At 38.9% G+C, this 20,353-nt stretch overlaps 2 protein-coding genes across 14 annotated transcripts in view; one reads left to right on the forward strand and one right to left on the reverse strand.

Moving 5' to 3' along the window:
• Positions 1 to 15,149, reverse strand: part of LOC111749762 (uncharacterized) — a 33,031-nt gene extending 17,882 nt beyond the window's left edge. The window contains exon 1 of one of the 2 annotated variants that reach the window (XM_023544653.2): positions 14,594 to 15,149. In XM_023544653.2, coding sequence (XP_023400421.1) covers positions 14,594 to 15,022 — 429 coding nt within the window. In that variant the 5' untranslated portion in view covers positions 15,023 to 15,149. The remainder of the gene's footprint in view (positions 1 to 14,593) is intronic. The other variant, XM_064289940.1, reaches the window with a different exon arrangement.
• Positions 14,736 to 20,353, forward strand: part of DMTF1 (cyclin D binding myb like transcription factor 1) — a 58,317-nt gene continuing 52,699 nt past the window's right edge. For 6 of the 12 annotated variants that reach the window (XM_023544463.2, XM_010587295.3, XM_023544466.2 and 3 more), the window contains exons 1-2: positions 14,739 to 14,868; positions 16,676 to 16,815. The gene's annotated coding sequence lies outside the window, so the exon portion shown is untranslated. The other 6 variants (XM_023544464.2, XM_010587298.3, XM_023544465.2 and 3 more) reach the window with 4 other exon arrangements.

Here is a 20,353-nt window from a genome sequence, read left to right on the forward strand (position 1 = left end):
CCACCATACTCTTATCACACCATTTCCAACTTTGTTGACCAGAATTCCTCTATGCTCCACACAAACTGCAAGATTTTTTATTCTCTAAGAAAGCTTTGTACTTTACTGAATACTTGCTTATATTTCCCTCCACCTGAACTGACTTTACTACTACTACTATTGAAATGTCACTCATCATCCCATTTTTACAGAAAGTTTCATGTATAAATAATTAAATAAATAAAACCAAACCCATTGCTATAAAAAAAAAAAAAAAAACCCCATTGCTATAGGGCAGGTAAAACTGTCCCACAGGGTTTCCAACGCTGTAAATCTTAAGGAAGCAGACTATCACATCTTTCTTCTGTGGAGCCATTGGTTTTGAACCCCTGACCTTTTGGTTTGCAGCCTAGCACTTTAACTACTGCGCCACCAGGGCTATATATGTGTATATATATAGACAGGAAATTCAATTCACCAGAGTTTTTCTTAGAAAGACCATTGCTTTCTTAAGAAATTCCTTGGTGTGAAGGTTAGGCTCCTGAAAGGCATTGTACTGAATAGGATACAGACTTACCTATAAAAACAGAACGCCAAAACAGAAGTGGATTGAACATGTGACAGCGAGGGCATAAGTTTCGAGGGCAGGTATGGAAACTCTACAGTGTTAGTCCATCTTGTTGCTCTATCATTTCTGTTGTCTTTATCTGCATAGTTTAAGATGGCTCATTACCAACACATCCACATTCCAACATCCACATCCAGGAAGGGAGAAAAATGAAAGAGGGAGCAAGCTCATTCCTCTAAGGGAACAACCCAGATGCTATACACATCGGTTCTGCTTATATCACACTGGCCAGGACATAGCCACACAACTATACCTAACTACATCGTAGGCTAGGAAATGTCATTGTTATTTTGGCACCCAAATATTCTCCTACTGCTGTAGAAGAATGTTATGGATTGAATTGTGTCCCCACAAAACATGTTAAGTCCTAACCCCTGTATCTGTAACCATGACCCTGTTTGGAAATAGTCTATGAAGACGTTATCAATCAGGTTTACGTAAGCTTATACTGGAGTAGTGTGGGTCCTAATCCTAGATGACTGGTGTCCTTGTAAAAGAGAAGATACACAGAGACAGAGAAAGGACAGTCAGGTGAAGACGTGTCCACAAGCCAAGGAAGGCCAAGGATCACTGACTGTCACCAGAAGCTAGGAGAGAGGCACGGAACAGATTCTCTCTCAGAGCCTGCAGAATGAATCATCATGGCTGGCACCTTAATCTCAGATTCCTTGCTTCCAGAATTGTAAGACAATAAGTTTATGTTCTTATAAGCTGCTCAGTTTGTGCTATTTTGTTACAGCAGCCCTAGGAAACCAACACAGGAGGTCAACATTAGTCTCAGCCACAATTAAGCTTAAAAAGTAAGCCTGTTAAAATGCTATGTGTAAAGCTAGAGAAGGAACTGGTTTGATTCCTGAGAGGTAGAAAACAGAGGAAGCGGGAAAAGAAATCAGGAAAATGGGGGAAGCCTTATGCACAGTAATAGGCGATCCTTCTTTGCAACCTTTAACTCTCTTATCAAGCCTCTGAATGCCTGAATGAGAAGTCTTGTGGTAACTGGTGAAGAGGCTCAAGACTTCAAGGTAAAAGGGAATATACCTGGCTGCAAGAGTTAGAGGAAGAGAGTGCCATGATACTGTAATCCTGAAAACCCACAGAAAAACGGCAAGCTTTGAACATAACTGAACTTTGGAACTGGGCATTTGAGCCAATCTTATATTGAATTTATAAGATAAGAAGTCCTCACTGACATCTGAGTATACCCAAAGCTTCTTTTAAAATCCATAACACTTAAACAAAGGTGCTAAGAGTAAGAAAGTATAACAACAACAAAAAAGGTTTCCTAAAATAATAATAAAAAAAAATCAGCATAGAGTTCCTAGTGATGCTACTTATAGCAACCATAAAGTTAGCAACTGGAGAGAGCTTTAGTTAGGTTTAACATAGTGTTAGCTTTAGCTACTGGAAATAGACACGAAGTATGACTCACTTTCTTAAGTGAAATGTAGGCTAAGTGTAACCATCACAGATTTTAAGAATGTCATTTACATTTCTTCTCAACCACATTTTGTGTACTGACACTGATGAATCAGTAACGAAAACAGGATGAACTGGTCGATTTCCGATCTTTACAAAAGAGCCCAAATGGACCACAGTTTATTATGATAGTGGAAACAACATTTGCAGATGGTAAGGTCTGTAACAGCTAAAACAACTGTGTGCTTCTGATAGAATGAAACATGCCAGACTACCAAATAATTCCTTGCTGAATCAGCCTCATCAACAGAAGCTGATGGAAAAAAAAAAAATTTAGATGAACAAAATAAACATAAATTGTGAGCCTTCACATATCATTTTTTAAAGGAATTGACCTTTTAGATGCTAACCAGGTACAATGCAAGAAGTCCTTCTTGGAAGAATATTCTTGAACAAGTCAGTCGTTTCTTTCTTATATAAACTGTCGGGGAACAGAAGTTGAAAGCATCTTATCAAAATAGGAAATGGAGAGCATCATTCTGCCCTATTTTGACTATTAGTGGGTACTTCAGCTTTCTGCCTACATATTCAGGCAATCTGTATGTTACTCATTACATATAGAATTGAGATAACTTCTATGAATATTCCACTTTATTAGTAATATAACAAATATAGGAGTATCTATTACACTCAAAAAAAATTTTTTTTTATTACACTCAATTAAGCAACGTTCTTTTTCTACATATACCATGGCTTGCAAGCGTTTGTTTCAGTTATATTTTAAAGCATGTTAAAAGGAATTTAAAACAATTACTGTCAGCTTCTAACATAATTCTAAAAATCCTAATATTTTAATACCTTTATCACCTGTGAGCATTATGAATATCTCTTCAATTGTGTCCTTTTACCGTTTGTCATTTTGTCTCTCTATCATTGGAAAGGACTCAGGCAAATACTCCACTCCCAGTCCTTTAGGAACCCAGAGGCAACTCTGTATTCTTTAGAATGCCTTCAGCTGTTTTATGTCCTAAAAATACCAGTCATTTCCAGGTACATGTTTCCTCCAATCTCTATTTCCTATAGTACAATGTTGTAACATGGAATTGTGGTCCTGGGTACCCCCTTTAACTGTCTTTTGTGATAGAATTCCAAAATCTATCACCAAAAAAAATGAAAGATAATGAGGAATTGAGGCCTCCAGCCAACAGCCAGGGAGGAACTGAAGCCTCCTGTCAATAGCCATGTGAATGAGCCATCTTGGAACTGGATGTTCCAGGTTCAGTCAAGCCTTCAGGTGACTGCAGCCCCAGCCGACATCTTGATTGCAATCTCATGAGAATCCTAAGCCAAAATCACACAGCTAACCCACTCCCGAATTCCTGACCCACAGAAGCTGTGATGTAATAAATGCTTGCTGTTTTAAGCCATTTCGGATACTCTGTTACACAGCAATAGATAACTAATGTGGAAAGGAGACTTGTTGCATCCTACCATTAGTTACATGCAATCCATTCTATTGCAGCATTATTTACAATAGCCAAAAGGTAGAAACAACCCAAGTGCCCATTAACAGATGAATGGATAAACAAAATGTGGAATATACATACAATGGAGTATTATTCTCTCAAACACAGAAACAAAATTCTGACACATTCTACCACATTAATGAACCTTAAAACCATTATGTTCAGTGAAATATTGTAAGTCAGACACAAAAGAACAAATATTGTACAATCCCACTTACATGAAATATCTGTCGTTGTGAGATGCTGTTGAGTCATTTCCGACTCCTGGCGACCCTATGCACAACAGAACAAAACACTGCCCAGTCCTGCACCATCCTCACAATTGTTGCTATGCTTGAGCCCACTGTTGCAACCACTGTGTCAATCCATCTTACTGAGGGTCTTCCTCTTTTTTGCTGACCCTCTACTTTACCATGAAATATTTAGAATAGGCAAATCTATTGAGACAAAAGAAGATCAGTGGTTACCAGGGGCTGGGAAAAGTGGGAAATGGGGAGTTAAAAAAAAAAAAAGGAAAAAGAAAATCTCATTTTAAAATTCTCAATTTATTATTTATCATAATGTGGTTGTGGAGAAGAGAGAGGCAGGAAAGGCCTGAAAGTAAAAGGCTTCAGATTTATTTTCTTTTTTACGCACCATAGGAGACAGACTGCTTACAGAGTACTGTATTTACTATGACCTTTCCAAATAACCCAGTTATTTATAACATTATATAGAAAATGCTGTTGATCTACATTTCTCCTGTAATTCATCTGCAATGGTAAAGCAGCATGAGTTCCTTCTCACTGGAGATTCTTGTGAAAATGTATTACAGGCTCAAGATTTAAGAGTGTTCTGAGCAGAGAATGATCCTATGGCAGATGGCTCTTTGGCAAAGGAAAAGAAAGAAAAGACTGTAGCATTATGTGAAAGCGAACTGTTCAAAAAAAAATAGAGCTTTTCCAATTATAATAGAAATAGAAAAAGGAGTTTCACCATATTTCAGACAATGACTGTGATAGCCTTATATCTTCCTACACCTGAACCAGTAAAGACCAATGTTCAGCATAAATGTAAACTTCTGACAAAAAATATAAACAATCACAGAAAAAGACAGTGGTGGTACTGTGACCACTGGAGTCATATATCTTCCTTACCCTAAGTTTGCTAAAATAGATATAATACTGTTGCAATGGCTACAATTATAAAATATGATTATATATAACAATGTTATTCTCAAGTTTGAACAGATGGCCCATAGAAATTCTGCTTTCCTAATCCTGTTAGTCCTGATTTTATTAAATTGAAAATTATATATTACATGTCTTCACCAGTTCAGCCCACAGTCATTATAACAAAGATATTATGCTCTGAAAATTTAATTTGATATGGTTATATTTAATGTAAATGTAGATTTCTTAAATTAGGTAGATATTAAAAGACTGCATTGATATTTCAGCAAATTTTTTGGAAGGAATAGCCATCTTGATAAAACAGTGTTTTCTATTGGGTTTAGATTTGAAGTCTAACAATTTCAGGTCAAGAAAACCTTTCACTTGCATATGTTTATATGTATCTGTTGTATGTATATCAAGGGTGTCCAATGAGTCCAAGTAGAAAGGGATTCCTCAAGTAAGAGGCCATATCTCCTTCCGTAATGCATAAAACACTTTGCCCAGAAACATGAAAACAGTACTATTTCCAAGGAGTTTCAAAGAAACAAAAAAAATTTAAACAATGGAATTTATAATATCTCCCTTTGTCTTAGGCTGGGTTCTCTAAAGCAAAAACCAGTGAAGCATATACATACATACACACATATATATATACACACACACACACACACTATATATAGAGAGAGAGAGAGACTTATATCAAAGAAATGGCTCGCAAGGTTGTACAGGCTGGGAAGTCCCAAGTCCACGGGTCAGGCTGAAGACTTCTCCTGACTTCCAGAGCTGCCGGGGCTGGCAAACCCATGATTGGCAGGTCAGACAGTAGGCCTCTGGCTCACACGCTGCGGAGGCTGACCAATACCAAGATCGGCAGGTAAGACGGCAGGCTGCTGGCTCCCAGGCTTCAGAGGCTGACGAATCCCAAGAACAGCAGGTAAGCTGTTAGCTCAAGTTCCAAGAACCAGAGGTCAGATGAGGATCCAGACAGAGCAAAAGCCAGCAAGCTTTGCCAGAAAGTCCACATATGTTGGATGCAGGCCATACCCCCAAAGAAATTTCCTTTCAGCTGATCGGCTGCTTCAAGCAGAGCTCATCGTGGAGGTGATTATATTATATCAGACCTCATTACAGAAGTGATTACATCATTATATAGCTGCCAAATTACATAACTGCCAAACCACTGAGAATCATGGACCAGCCAGGTTGACCCTCAACCTTAACGATTACACCCTCCATACCTATCTGATGTTTTGAAAGGCAATTAAAAATAAGTTAAAAAGAAATCTAGAGACAGATTCCTGCTAGCTATTGTTATTGCAATACAAATCTTAATATAGCCAAAGAAATTTTTGATATTCCAATCCTCACTGAAATATAGTTGTTCCCATGACAAATTCCATACAACAATCAAGAAAGATAACAGGTCTCTTTTCCTGCTATTCATTCTTTGTTGTTCTGGTTAAAAAATAATAATAATATCGAATATTTTTGAGTGCTTATTATTTGCCAGATGTGTTCGAAGTGCTTTGCATGTGTTAGTCTTTGACTAAACAGGAGCAATAAGCTTTGGTCCATCTTTCCTAACATCTGCAATTTAGCTTAATCTGATGGCACAACTGATTTGATTCGTATCTTGTCTGTATTCCTCATTAAGTTACTAATCACAAGCAAGTTGTTGCCAGTAACTTAGTAAGCTGATCTTTTAATGAAAAAAGTTTGGTAAAAAGATGCATTGAAAATACTACTATAATGTAAGCTCCTCCACTAGAATATAGGTTCCATGAGGGCAGGGACCTTGTATCTCTTAATCACCACTATATCACCTGTGCCTAATCAGTGCTCAGCACAAAGTAGGAACTCAGAAAAGCCTTCTGAATGAATGAGTGTATCACAGATTTGCAAACTCCTAAAAGCTATAAAGATTACAGGGGTGCCTTGTTTTACTTTCTCTGCCACTTCACATTCATTGCGAGGAAACTGAACATATATTGGAAAAAGAGGATTAATCTGTAACAAATCTTTACTTGCTAGAGGACTTTTCATATTTGGCTTCAAAGCATTTAGTCCCTTTGGTTTTATTACTGTTGAAGCTTGTCCTAGGTTTACCATAACATAATCACTAGCAAATCCAAGCCCAGGCTAATTTCCACCTACTGCTGAAACTACTACCCTGAAAAGAAAAAAAAATCTTGCTGAACAATAGGGACATCTGCTGGTTAAAATGAAATGCTTTTACCCTTAAAATACTGCATCTATAAAGACATTAAAAGATTTGGTTAATAAGGTTTCTAGCAACACTGAAGTGTTTTATTAGTACTCAAGCCAGACTTGAGTAATAACAAAAGGTAATATTTGATCATTTATTGTATTTCCAGAATTTCTCAAGTAGTGACACTATCCGAAGAAAAGGCTATAATTTCTTTTGCAGTGACCATTGCCAAATCATAGAAATGGCTATCTCCCTGATCTTCTGGCTTAAGACACTTAAGTATCTATGATATATATCAACAGACAATTAAGTGTCTACAAAGTCAAGGCACTGTGCCACATGCTGGCAAACTAAAGCTTTAAAACATGGCAGAGGTAGCAGATGGCAGCTCTCTGCTCTGACAGCATGCTTAGCAGTAGCAGAGTTAACCTCAGTTAACACCTGCCAAGGACTGAGCCTATCACTTGCCAGTGCTGTGGCCTCACCATTTCACAAACGTACAGGCCCGGTGCTTTCTACAAATACGTCCTTTCCAGTCCTAGCTGAATAAATGCCTTCTCACCCCCTACTATAGCAATTTCTTGCTAGCCTTCTAGTTTCTGCTTACATGGCTTTTCAGAAAGGCCTACTCTGAACTCCTTACGTAAAGTTTACTCTCAGAGCACCCAGTTTGTATCCTTTTTAGAATTTATACAAATTGGTAATTATTATTTTATCAATGTATTGCTCCTTTCCTTTCCACATTAGACTATAAGCTTTAAAAGCAAAAAAACATGCCTTATGAGTCTGTGTGCAGGCATTCAACAATTAAAGTAACAACCATTTTGATTTGTATCCCAAAACTTCAGGGTAGAAAGAAAACTTCTATCTCATTCCTGGGAGTATCTGAAGACTTAGCTACCCATTCCCCTAACTGGAAAGGGGAAACAATTTTTGTTAATATTCCATTAATAGGTCACAATAAATACCTATTGCAAAAGAATAAGACATGAAGAGGGTTAAGGAGAGGTGGTAATCAGGGATTAATTGAAAGCCTAAAAGAAGTGTGGAGATGAAACAATGACAAGATGGAGGGCAGGGAAAAGATCACAATATGGAGTGTCAAAAACTTCAGAGGAAAGCCCAGAGAAGAAATCTAAGATAGAAGAGGGCCTAAAAGGGCCTGGTGTGTGAGTCTAACTGGGGGTAGTTTATTCATTCTTTTAGCATATGAATCCTCATCAGCTCTATCAACAGGACTCAGAGATGGTGTAGAAACATAGACTACTCAGCGACTGATTTACTTTAAACAAAGTCCTTGCAAACATATCCCTTTTTTCCTGAATCACAGGTAGAGGAACCATGCATTAGTATCCAGAACACAATATAATCATGAAACGACTTCTTTGAAACACATTTGTTAATATTTCAGCCTTTCATAAAAGCATAGTATCACCAATATTCAATCACTGATGAGGTACACAAAGTGTCATAAAAGATCTGGAGACGAAGAGAGTTAATAACTAGATCAATGCAGCAAATACCATAAGAGTGGTATAAATAATTTTATAATACAATAATTTTATATTTAGGATAGAAACATTTCTCACAATTTTTCTGCAAAATAATTCCTAAAGAAATCCTAGGATAATATTTTTAAAATCATACAATTCCTATGTACACATTAAATGACGCAGGAAGATCAAAAGAAAATGGAAGGAATATACAGAGTCATTATACCGAAAAGAACTGGTAGACGTTCAAAAATTTCAGGAGGTAGCGTATGATCAGGAACCGATGGTACTGAAAGAAGTACAAGCTGCACTGAAGGAATTTACGAAAAACAAGGCTCCACGAATTGACCGAATACCAATTGAGATGTTTCAACAAACGTATACAACGCTGGAAGTGCTCAATTGTCTATACCAAGAAATTTGGAAGACAGCTACTTGGCCAACCAACTGGAAGACGTCCATATTTATGTCTATTCCCAAGAAACGTGATCCAACCAAATACGGAAATTATCAAATGGTATCATTAATATCACTTGCAAGCAAAATTTTGCTGAAGATCATTCAAAAGCGGCTGCAGCAGTATGTCGACAGGGAACCGTCAGAAATTCAAGCTGGATTTAGAAGAGGACGTGGAACCAGGGATATCATTGCTGATGTCAGATGGATCCTGGCTGAAAGCAGAGAATACCAGAAGGATGTTTACCTGTGTTTTATTGACTATGCAAAGGCATTCGACTGTGTGGATCATAACAAATTATGGATAACATTGAGAAGAATGGGAATTCCAGAACACTTAATTGTCCTCATAAGGAAGCTGTGCATGGATTAAGAGGCAGTTGTTCAAAGAGAACAAGGGATACTGCATGGTTTAAAGTCAGAAAAGGTGTGTGTCAGGGTTGTATCCTCTCACCATACCTATTCAAACTGTGGAAACCCTGGCAGTGTAGTGGTTAAGTGCTATGGCTGCTAACCAAAGGGTCAGCAGTTCAAATCTGCCAGGCGCTCTTTGGAAACTCTATGGGGCAGTTCTACTCTGTCCTATAGGGTTGCTGTGAGTCGGAATTGACTCGACGGCAACGGGTTCACAGGTATTCAATCTGTATGTTAAGCAAATAATCCGAGAAGCTGGACTATATAAAGAAGAATGGGGCATTAGGATTGGAGGAAGACTCATTAACAACCTGCGTTATGCAGATAACACAACCTTGCTTGCTGAAAGTGAAGAGGACTTAAAGCACTTACAGATGAAGATCAAAGACTACAGCCTTCATATAGATTACACTTCAAAATAAAGAAAACAAAAATCCTCACAACCGGAATAAGCAACATTATGATAAATGGCGAAAAGATGGAAGTTGTCAATAATTTCATTTTACTTGGATCCATGATCAACACCCATGGAAGCAGCAACTGAGAAGTCAAAATACACATTGCACTGGGCAAATGTGCTGCAAAAGATGTTTTTAAAGTGTTTAAAAACTCAAGATTTCACCTTGAAGACTAAGTTGCACCTGACCTAAACCATAGGGTTTCCAATCGCCTCATATGCATGTGAAAGCTGGACAATGAATAAGACCGAAGAATTGACGCCTTTGAGTTATGGTGTTGGCAAAAAATACCAAAAGAACGAACAAATCTGTTTTGGAACAAGTACAACCAGAATGCTCCTTAGAAGCAAAGATGGTGAGACTACATCTCACATTCTGTGGGCATGTTATCAGGAAGGATCAGTCCCCGGAGAAGGACATCATGCTTGGTAAAGCAGAGGGTCAGCAAAAGAGAGGAAGACCCTCGACGAGATAGATGGACACAGTGGCTGCAACAATGGGCTCAAGCATAGCAACAATTGTGAGGATGGCGCAGGACTGGGCAGAATCGGCTCGACGTCACCCAACAACAACTCTAGATTCAAATTGTGTTACGAATAATCTGTACATTGTTTGAGTTAAAGGTATAGAGGTGTTATTATAATAAGATTTACTTTAAAAAATTATGTATTAAGCTAATAATAAAATATATTTGTTTTCTCCAAGTAAATACCAACTGACCTTGGGAAAGTGTAGTTAGGAAAGAAACACACAGAGAGGGAGAATTTAATAATAAGGATGCACTTAAGTTTTTCAGAATAAATTGTCAAGTGCACGCTGACCTAAAATTTTGCAGAAGTAAATGGGTGGCCAGGCTATAATTTAAATATCACCATCTTACGCCTTAGTGAAAAGAATCCTGTATGGTTATTCTTTATGAAAAATATGGCTAATTAGGAACCAATTTCTAATAAACGTTAATGTCAGATCAACAATTTTGCATATGTAATTTTATTTCGTTGGAACAAGAAGTTTAATTGCTTTTCTGGGGTTTATTAATTTCCATTTTTAAGTGCTTACTACACACAGAAAAGCTAAATATCCTCAGTCAGAACAAGGCCAGGGCTGACTGTGGAACAGACCATCAATTGCCCATACACAAGTTCAAGCCAAAACTGAAGAAAATTAGAACAAGTCTATGAGAGCCAAAGTACGACCATGAGTATATCCTACCTGAATTTAGAGGCCATCTTCAGAAGAGATTTGATATGCTGAACACTAACGACTGAAGACCAAACAAGTTGTAGAATGACATCAAGGACATCATATATGAAGAAAGCAAGAGATCATTAAAAAGACAGCAAAGAAAGAAAAGACCAAAATGGATGTCAGAAGAGACTCTGAAACTTGCTCTTGAACACCGAGTAGCTAAAGCAAAAGGAAGAAATGACGAAGTAAAAGAGCTGAACAGAAGATTTCAAAGGACGCTTGAGAAGACAAAGTATTATAATAACATGTGCAAAGATGTGGAAGTAGAAAACCAAAAGGGAAGAACACGCTCAGCATTTCTCAAGCTGAAAGAACTAAAGAAAAAATTCAAGCCTCAAGTTGCAATATTGAAACATTCTACGGGGGAAATATTAAACAACACAGGAAGCATTAAAAGAAGAGGCAAGAAATAGAGTCACCATACCAAAAAGATTTGGTGGACATACCATATGATCAAGAACTGATGGTACTGAAGGAAGAAGTACAAGCTGCACTGAAGGCATTGGTAAAAAAAACAAGGCTCCAGGAGTTGACAGAATACCAACTAAGATGTTTCAACAAACGGATGCAGCCAAGAAATTTGGAAGACAGCTACCTGGCCAACTGACTGGAAGAGATTCGCATTTATGCCTGTTCCAAACAAAGGTGATCCAAATGAATATGGAAATTATCGACCGATACCATTAATGATCACACGCAAGTAAACTTTTGCTGAAGATCATTCAAAAGCGGCTGCAGCAGTATTGTCGACAGGGAACTGCCAGAAATTCAAGCTAGATTTAGAAGAGGACGTGGAACCAGGGATATCATTGCTGTCAGATGGATCCTGGCTGAGAGCAGAGAATACTAGAAGAGACATTAACCTGTGTTTCAGTGACTATGCAAGGGCATTCGATTATGGATAACATTGAGAAGAATGGGAATTCCAGAACACTTAAATGTGCTCATGAGGAACCTGTACATGGATTAAGAGGCAGTTGCTCTAATAGAACAAGGGTATACTGCATAGGGTCTCTAGGAGTGTAACCGACTTGATGGCACCTAACAACAACACTACATGGCAGGCTCTGTGCAAAGTATTTTGCCTACATTTTTCTGGGAGGTAGGTTTTATTATCCGCATTTTTCAGATGAGGTAAATGCAGCTGAAAAAGTTTAAATACTACCCAAGGTTACCCTACTATTGAGCAATAAACAGGTCAGACCTGATGCCTATATAAACATGACATGCACTCATTTCTTTAAAAATGGAATGTTTTGCGATACACCCCAATAGGATCCAGACCAGCTGGAAATTTGTAACAAAGTTAGATATAATAAAGTGCTGCTGCTTGATTTGGAGCCCTGGTGGCACCGTGGTTAAGAGCTTGGCTGTTAACCAGAAGGTTGGCAGTTCAAATCCACCAGCTGCTCCTTGGGAAGCCTATGGGACATTCCTCTGGGATAGCAACCGGTCACCATGAGTTAGAATCAGCTTGGTGGTAATGGGGTTTGGTCTGGCAGTTATCTTTGAAACTTGGTGCAGATTCTGGAAACTGGCTGTAATCACTTGTTTTCCTCATTCGACTACAGTTTCCAGTTTTGTGAGTGACAGCAGAGTACTTCAGAGCACAGGCTCTGGAGCCAAGGCTTCAAACCTGGCTCCACCACTTACTAGCTGTGTGACTTCTGACACATTAATTCTGTGGTTCATGTGTACAATGGGATTCGTCTGTAATAATCACACTGGTCCATTTGGTGCTTAAATATATTTAATGTATATAAACCATTTAGCTGACACATAGTAAGCACTCTAAAAATGTTGGCTTACACTGTCCAAATCAAAAAGCTTTTCACAGGGTCTTAAACGCTAGAAAGTGGCCATCTAAGATGCATCAATTGGTCTCAACCCACCTGGAGCAAAGGAAAATGAAGAGCACCAAAGATACAAGGTAAATACGAGACCAAGAGACAGAAAGGGCCACATAAACCAGAGACTACATCAGCCTGAGACCAGAAAACTAGACAGTGCCCCGCTATAACCGAGGACTGCCCTGACAGGGAACACAACAGACAACCCCTGAGGACGCAAGAGAGCAGTGGGATGCAGACCTCAAATTCTCGTAAAAAAACCAGACTTAATGGTCTCACTGAGACTAGAAGGACCCTGGAGGTCATAGTCCCCAGACCTTCTGTCAGCCCAAGACAAGACCATTCCCAAAGCCAACTCTTCAGACAGGGGTTGTACTGGACTAAGGGATAGAAAACGATATTGGTGAGGAGTGAGCTTCTTGGATCATGTAGACACATGAGACCATGTGGGCAGCTCCTGTTCAGAGGGGAGATGAGAAGGCAGAGGGGGTCAGAAGCTGGCTGAATGGATGCCAAAATAGACAGTGGAGAGGAGTGTGTTATCTCATTAGGGGGCAAGCAACTAGAGGTATATAGCAAGGTGCACATAAATTTTTGTATGAGAGACTGACTTGATTTGAAAACTTCCACTTAAAGCACAATAAAAATTGAAAAAAAAAAAAGGCTTTTCACACTTTCATCTTAATTTTCATGATATGCAACACTTGAGAGAAAATCATCCCCAAAGAATAACATGGTAATGTGGGCTACTGGTAAAATCTATGCACACTCTTAAAACCTAAACGAACATTTATTTTTCTAAATCCATTTCCCTGTGTAATTTATTTTCTCCCCAATGTTTCTTTGATGGATTGGGGTCACTTTCACTTAATCTTCCAACTACACTTTGTATTCACAGGAAACTGAAACTGCTGAAAAAGAAACCACCAAGCAGCAACCCATTAGTGACTTAAAACTAACTTCGGGTGCACATACTCTTGATAAAGCTCGTTTGATTTTTACAACTGATGAATAACCCCCACAGTGAAAATGCAAGCCCAGACACAGCCATTGGATGAAAAATTAGTCCAAGTTTAACTTTTAAAACTCCTATCATCCCAGTTGAGAAAGGAAAGCAGACTATAATAAATTTCGTTTTATAAACAAGTAAAATTAGGTTGGAATCATCAAACGAGTTGTAGTAAGCTTCAGGCCACTCCGTATCTCGATTTACAACATCTTGGAACTTTTAAAATTAACAACAAAAACAAATAAAACCTCGGCTGGGACCTCACAATGATTCTTCAAGATTGCTCTGGCGCAGGGCCAAAGTCTTTTCTAAAAGCTCCCAGGTAACTGAAGAGCAGACACTTAAAACGCCACAGCGGATTGCCTAACAGAGTAGCATCTTCCTAGAATACCCAAGATCACGAACTCAGAGGACACATTCCATGAAGAGTTATTACATTACACGCCCAAATAGGTGACACTTCATTTTAATTACTGACCAAGTGTGAAGGGCCGGGCTCTGGACAGACACTATCCGGTTTTTTCTCCACTCAGACCATCCTTCCAAGCCCTTCCACACCGGGGCTCCCTCTACTCCGAGCCTTGGGGAACTCCGAAACTGTGCCCTCAGGGCCCGGCTGTTCCTAGAGCCAAAGATACCACAATTGCGCCTGGGAAGAAGAGCCACCTATAAAGCATCAGCAGCGGGATGATAGGTGCCGGGATTCCCTAATTAGAGGAGTGCAAAAAGTAGGGAAAAAACCACCACACGGACCCGAATTGAAGCGCCAGAAACCCGGAACCTTCTTTGCGCGCCGACTTTGCCGGAAGTGACGCCCGCACCCGGCGCGCGAAGCCACCCCACGGAAGAGGGAGGGGGAGCGTGCAGGGGGCTAGGGGCGGGGCGCGGTCGCGGCTCCGTTTCCGGTGGCTCGTCGCGCTCGCTTACTCCAGCCGCAGCCACTCTTGCCCGTGGCTGCTTCCTCCATCCTGGTATTTTTTGGAGCCTCCATCCTGGTTCTTCCAAAGTGCCCGGACCCAAAACAGGAAGTAAGTGCAATGGAACCTTCAGGTCCCAACCGCCGCCAGGGCCGCTCCGCCCAGTGCAGCCTGCCCGGCCCCCTCGCCGCCCGCTTGCTCCTGCCGGCCGGTCCCAGCTGCCCGCGCTGGTGCACCGCGGGCGGGATTGGAGCCGGGCCTTCATGACGCTGAAGCTACTGTGCCCGCACGCTCGGGCCAGAGCCTCCTTTCTGGGGCCGGGCCGGTGGCGGCAGTGGCTCCGGCTGCAGAGCAGGGGAGCGAGCGACCGCCGAGACGTTGTAGCGATCCGACGGGGGCGGAAAATGGCGGCGGCTTCGGAGGATCTAAATGGCGCCGAGACCCCTGGGGGTGGGGTGGGCCAGAAGCGTCGACAGAAAATTGGGCCGGGGCTTAGGGGAGAGTAAGCGAGCTTGTTTGCTTTTTCGTGGTGGTATATTTTTGTTACTTTTTCTGATTTTATTGTGTGGTCGGGTCAAGGAAAGGTGGGCTTGGGTGGGGTTGAAGGAGTTGGGGCGGGTCTCCCTCAACCCCCACCCCACCCAATCTTTTTGGGTTCATACTTTTTATCGATTCATGGTCTAGACAGAGTAAATCAGGGTTGCTGGCTGAACTGTCTGTGCTAAGTCTCTTTAAGGAAGGGAGATAGGCTGGAGTTTGGGGAGATTTCACATCCGAGCAGGGAACAGTAAAATCTGTCTGCGAAGTAGTAATTTGTCACGTTTTGTAGAGTTCCGAGGAAGTCCACCCCCCCTCCCCCGCCATTCTTTGTGTCTTTTAAATTGGACTTCGTTTTGAGATTCTCTCCAGGGACTTAGCGTGTTTTATCCCGATCTCCACACTGAAATATTTGAGAGTAGAAGTGGCCAAGTGCCATTCCATGCAGATAAATTATACAGCGTGTGTTTTTATAATAAAAACTTTGGTTTTAGATACGGAGAGGGTGATAATTCAATGAGATGTAAAACTGGAATCCCTCGCTTGTGTTAAAATGATTGAGCTTGTGTGATTGCTTTTCTCATAACTTGAGTCATCGTGTCCTTCTTTTCTGACAGTACGAGAGGCTACCCAGGGCATCGACAAAATGCTTATTCTGTAGGCTTACTTTTTAATATTCGTCGTCTTAGAAGATTAAAGTACTTTTGAGGAATTTTTTTGCCTTTGTATTAATTGTACCCATACTTTTAATTCGGGGAAGGTAGTAACCATTTGTAGCTTTTAAGCTCCGGTCATCATTGTGTTGAAAAGTTTTAAAAGATAAAATCCGTTTTTCCTTTTTCGGTTAAGGAATTTCATATTTTTCCATTCAGATTCTTTCTTTGAGCTGTTTTTAAATTTGTGTTCTAAGTAACTTTTTGAGGATTTTTTTTTTTTTTGGGTTGTTGGGCTTTTTTTGTTGTTGTTCTTTTTTCCAGTAGTAATTTGAGTAATTTACGACCACTTTAACATTTAAAAGCTCTGGGCGTGGTGATAACAAACCGAAGACTTAGCTTTATTTACTATGATGGTGTAGAGTGGTAGTGTTTTGCCTATTAGGTTAAGATTTAGAAATCTAGTTAAGGTTTAGGAAAAGAGAAGTTACATTCCTTAACATTAGAAAAATTGTGGTGTTTAAGAGACTAAAATTGGGTATGAGAATAAAGTTTCGTTCTGTAATCAGAGGAACATGAAACAGTTTGATCCTGTCTTTGGCGGGGGGGGGGGGGGGACATGAAGAAATACATTTCATGATTTGTGGTTATTTTATCTTATTTGACTCCCATATACTAGGTGCTTTTGTCTGTTAATCAAGCAAGCTAATATATTTTTTTAATTTTAGTTGATAGGCTCACCCCAAAATATGCTTTTGGGGAATGATCTAGAACCTGCATATACTGCCTGAATCTGTTTAATTGATTGCGGTTGAGCTAGATGGTGGAGCCAAAATGCTATTGCCCTGTCTTCATCAACATTTAATCAGTAAGTACTGGGCATTGCATACTTACTTAGAACTTTATGTTCGTATTTTAGCAGTTATGTGAATGAATAAGTATTATGTAAACAGTTTTCTCTGAGTGTTCAGGTTTGAGAAATGTTCTGAGGGGAAGCAATCACACGCAAAAAAAATTGAGTTAGGATTTGAGCTTCTAAGACAGCAAGGCTGGAACATAGTTGTTGGTAAAGAATCATATCAAAAGTAAAAAAAAAACTAAATCGGTTGCCATCAAGTCAATCCCGACTCATAGGAGCCCTATAGGACAGCGTAGAACTGCCCCATAGAGTTTCCAAGGAGCCACTGGTGCGTTTGAAATGTGACCTTTCCAGTTGCAACCGCTACGCCTCCAGAGCTCCTTATGTCAAAAGTAGGAGGTAGGTATCCTCTTTAGTTTTTGGTTTTCTTTGTTAAGCTCACTTCTTTTTAAGGCTTTTTTTTTTTAAATGTGGAGAAAGGTGGTTATCTCATTCCACCCCAAGGGTGCTTTGACTGCTGGGGGAAAGAATTTATTTGTAAGATTAATTAGCTGTTACCTGGTATTTAATCCAAAAAAATAAACTTGCTACACCTTCCCTACGTAATCCTTATCTTTCTATTCGCTTCATCACTGCAGCGTTTACACACCTTAATTTTTATTAATTTATAGTAAATTTATATGCAAAAAAAATCTGATTATTTTAAACAAATGCTTTTATTATGCCCTGTTAAGTATATTGGTTTAAATTAACACTTGTGAGGATGGATAAGATAATGTGAAACAAGTGTCCTGGAGATTTACAGCCTGACACATAGATATTAAAAAATTGAAGGGGCTGGGAGGTGTTTTTGAAAAGTATTGAGGTCCTGGAGCCCTTGCATTAAATGCACATTTGTATCTGTTGAAAAGATAATCAAAACTTCAGAACAACAGCAAAATTGAGGGGAGGGTTCCACTTTTTATATATCATATGTATAGACTGCCTGTTGAACGTCGAACTTATTATCTCTTGCCTTCTCAAAATGGAGTTGTTTGCAATTTTTTCTTTCTTTTTAAAGTCCGATTTTCTCATACCACCATCATTCTTAGCCCTCCTTTTTTCCTGTATTAAAGGATTCACTAGGAAATGGTACACTTTTAAATGGTTTGCATTTCAGCTCCAAAAGTCTTTTTTGTCTTCAGATGACATAAAATGATCTGAAAAAGTGAGTTTACTGCCTAATGTTAAATATACAGGTAGTTGTCAAATCTGTGTGGCTTTTGTTTGCTTTCATATCATTTCTTCCTTTCTTTTCATATTTTTTTGTAAAGAAAATTCTTGTAAATCACAAATAGTTTTTGCTTTGATTTCATAAAGGTGAATGAGGAATGATAGCTCATTGAACAATTGAATATGAGAAGTCATCAAGAAAAAAGCACACTGGAGAGCCTTTTATGAATAATTTATCTCCTTTTCCTTTTGGTTAGGTGCACTGTTGTCAAGCCATTCTTCCAAGCACCCGTTGTTAAAGCTAACCTCTTACTTACTGTTGGGGGTTATGTAGCAAAAGAAATACTCATGTTTTTTCGCTGCTCATGTGTATTTTAGTATCCGCTGAGGTAGTATGCTTTAAAAATCAACTTAAGTGTAAATCAGAGGAATTTAGTGATAATTGATGTTATTTCCCTTTTAAAGAGCTTCTGATGGTTTCTTGCATAAAGTGCTCAGGTTTTTTGTTGTGTTTTAAATTGTGGTAAATATATAACAAAACATTTGCCACCAACATTCTTCACATATGTATAATTCATGACATTGTGTTCAGCACATCGTGCTCAGTTTCGAATGGATGAAATCTTAAAGTAGCCAAGTACACTTTATAAGCTTTTGAATCATGCACTGGGTGAAAAATAACTTACTTGCTTTTTAATAAGCAGTCTGATTTTATTGCCGGATCAAATCACCTTAAAGTGAACCATACTACCAAGTAAAAAAAAAGTAGTTACCCTTTAATTAAATAACAAAATTGTTTTCAGTAGTTGATAATTGATGTTAATGTTTTAAGCAATTAAAACCTATTTCAGTAGACTCCATTAACAGGTTTATTGACAATTTGCGATGTATATTTTACCATCTTAAGAAGCCATAATGAGCATTAGTAATCTTAATGAGCACTAAGTATCTTAATTCAGTATGCTTTGTGTTCATCTGTAGCTCTGCTTCTCAAACCTTTCCACAGAGTGTTCAGAAGAGCAACTCTCCCGGGTCCTGGGACCACAGTCCAGAACATCCTATCTCAAATATAAAGTGCATTCCTATCTTGAGTAAAATCAGTACTCTAGAACATGTTATTTTTATTCTGTGGCTATGTCTATTTTTTTACATCCTTCTGTGTACCCATGTTCAACATATGGGGATTTGTTACCTGTTATGTTCCTCTAAGATTTTCTGTTTAGCAAAAGAGTCATTCTTCTAAAATAAAAATATTTTAAAGTACATCTTTGAAATTGTTTATTATACATTATTAAGCAAATCCCCTCTTAAGCATTTCCAAAGGCATAAGTTATATGCAGTGATACGTATAGTGGTGGTCAGTACCAATCCTTTTGATACAGTAAGTGCAAAAAAGATTATTAAAGATGTGACAGTATGATGTCAGTATTGTAAAAACAATAAAGATAGGTGCGTTGATACAAGGATAAAGGACTTGAAAGATAATCACAGAAAGGTTAAAGCATGTAAGTAGTTTTTCTTACTATAATAGATCAGAAAAAGACATCTGAAAGCTAAATGTGTTTATACTGCCTTATTGAAGTATGCTAGAAACTTTACCTCGAAGCCAGTGTTTCTCGATCTGTCATTCACTTAATACAATTGTGGTGCTATGTGTTCCCTAGCTTGTTTCATATTTTCTTATGAGAGTATTTTATAATACTGAATGTTTTTAATACCATCTTTTTTCTTTTTTAATACCATTTTCCAATTTAGAATCACGACTCTAAGCATCTAGGGAAAGCAACTGTTGGCTCCTGTGAGCCTTCTCCTCTCCACTAATAGCATCTAGCCCTCCTGTCATACAGGTGCTGTGCTTGGGGACTGATAACAATTTATAGAATTAGCCTGAACAAGCTAGGGAGAGAGCTTTTAAGTTAAGCTTGGTAATTCTTTCCTTGGTTCTTTTTTTAGAGGGTATTTTATACTAAATTGCCCAGATAATCAGGACAATTTTTTAGACTCAGTTTGATGGATAAAAAATAGTTTTTTAGGGTATTTTTTTTACACTTATTCCTTTCTTGTTCAGCTAGGTTATTGTGTATTAAATAAGGTCATCTTGTTCTTGGGAGTTAAAACCAAAAATTTCTCATTTAAATGTAAAAATGGATATATAAAACCAAAACTCAGTACCATCAAGTGATCCTATAGGTAGGGATGGATTACCCAGTAAGCGAGGCATGCACAGGTTTACTAATCTGTTGTGCACAGTTTGATCTGTTTTTCACCACCCCCTCTGACGTGGTGAAACCCGTGTGAAATTGTGCACTGCAGATTAGTAAGAACACAAGCCCGT

The sequence above is a fragment of the Loxodonta africana genome, chromosome 8, assembly GCF_030014295.1.
Source record: "Loxodonta africana isolate mLoxAfr1 chromosome 8, mLoxAfr1.hap2, whole genome shotgun sequence".
NCBI lineage: Eukaryota > Metazoa > Chordata > Mammalia > Proboscidea > Elephantidae > Loxodonta > Loxodonta africana.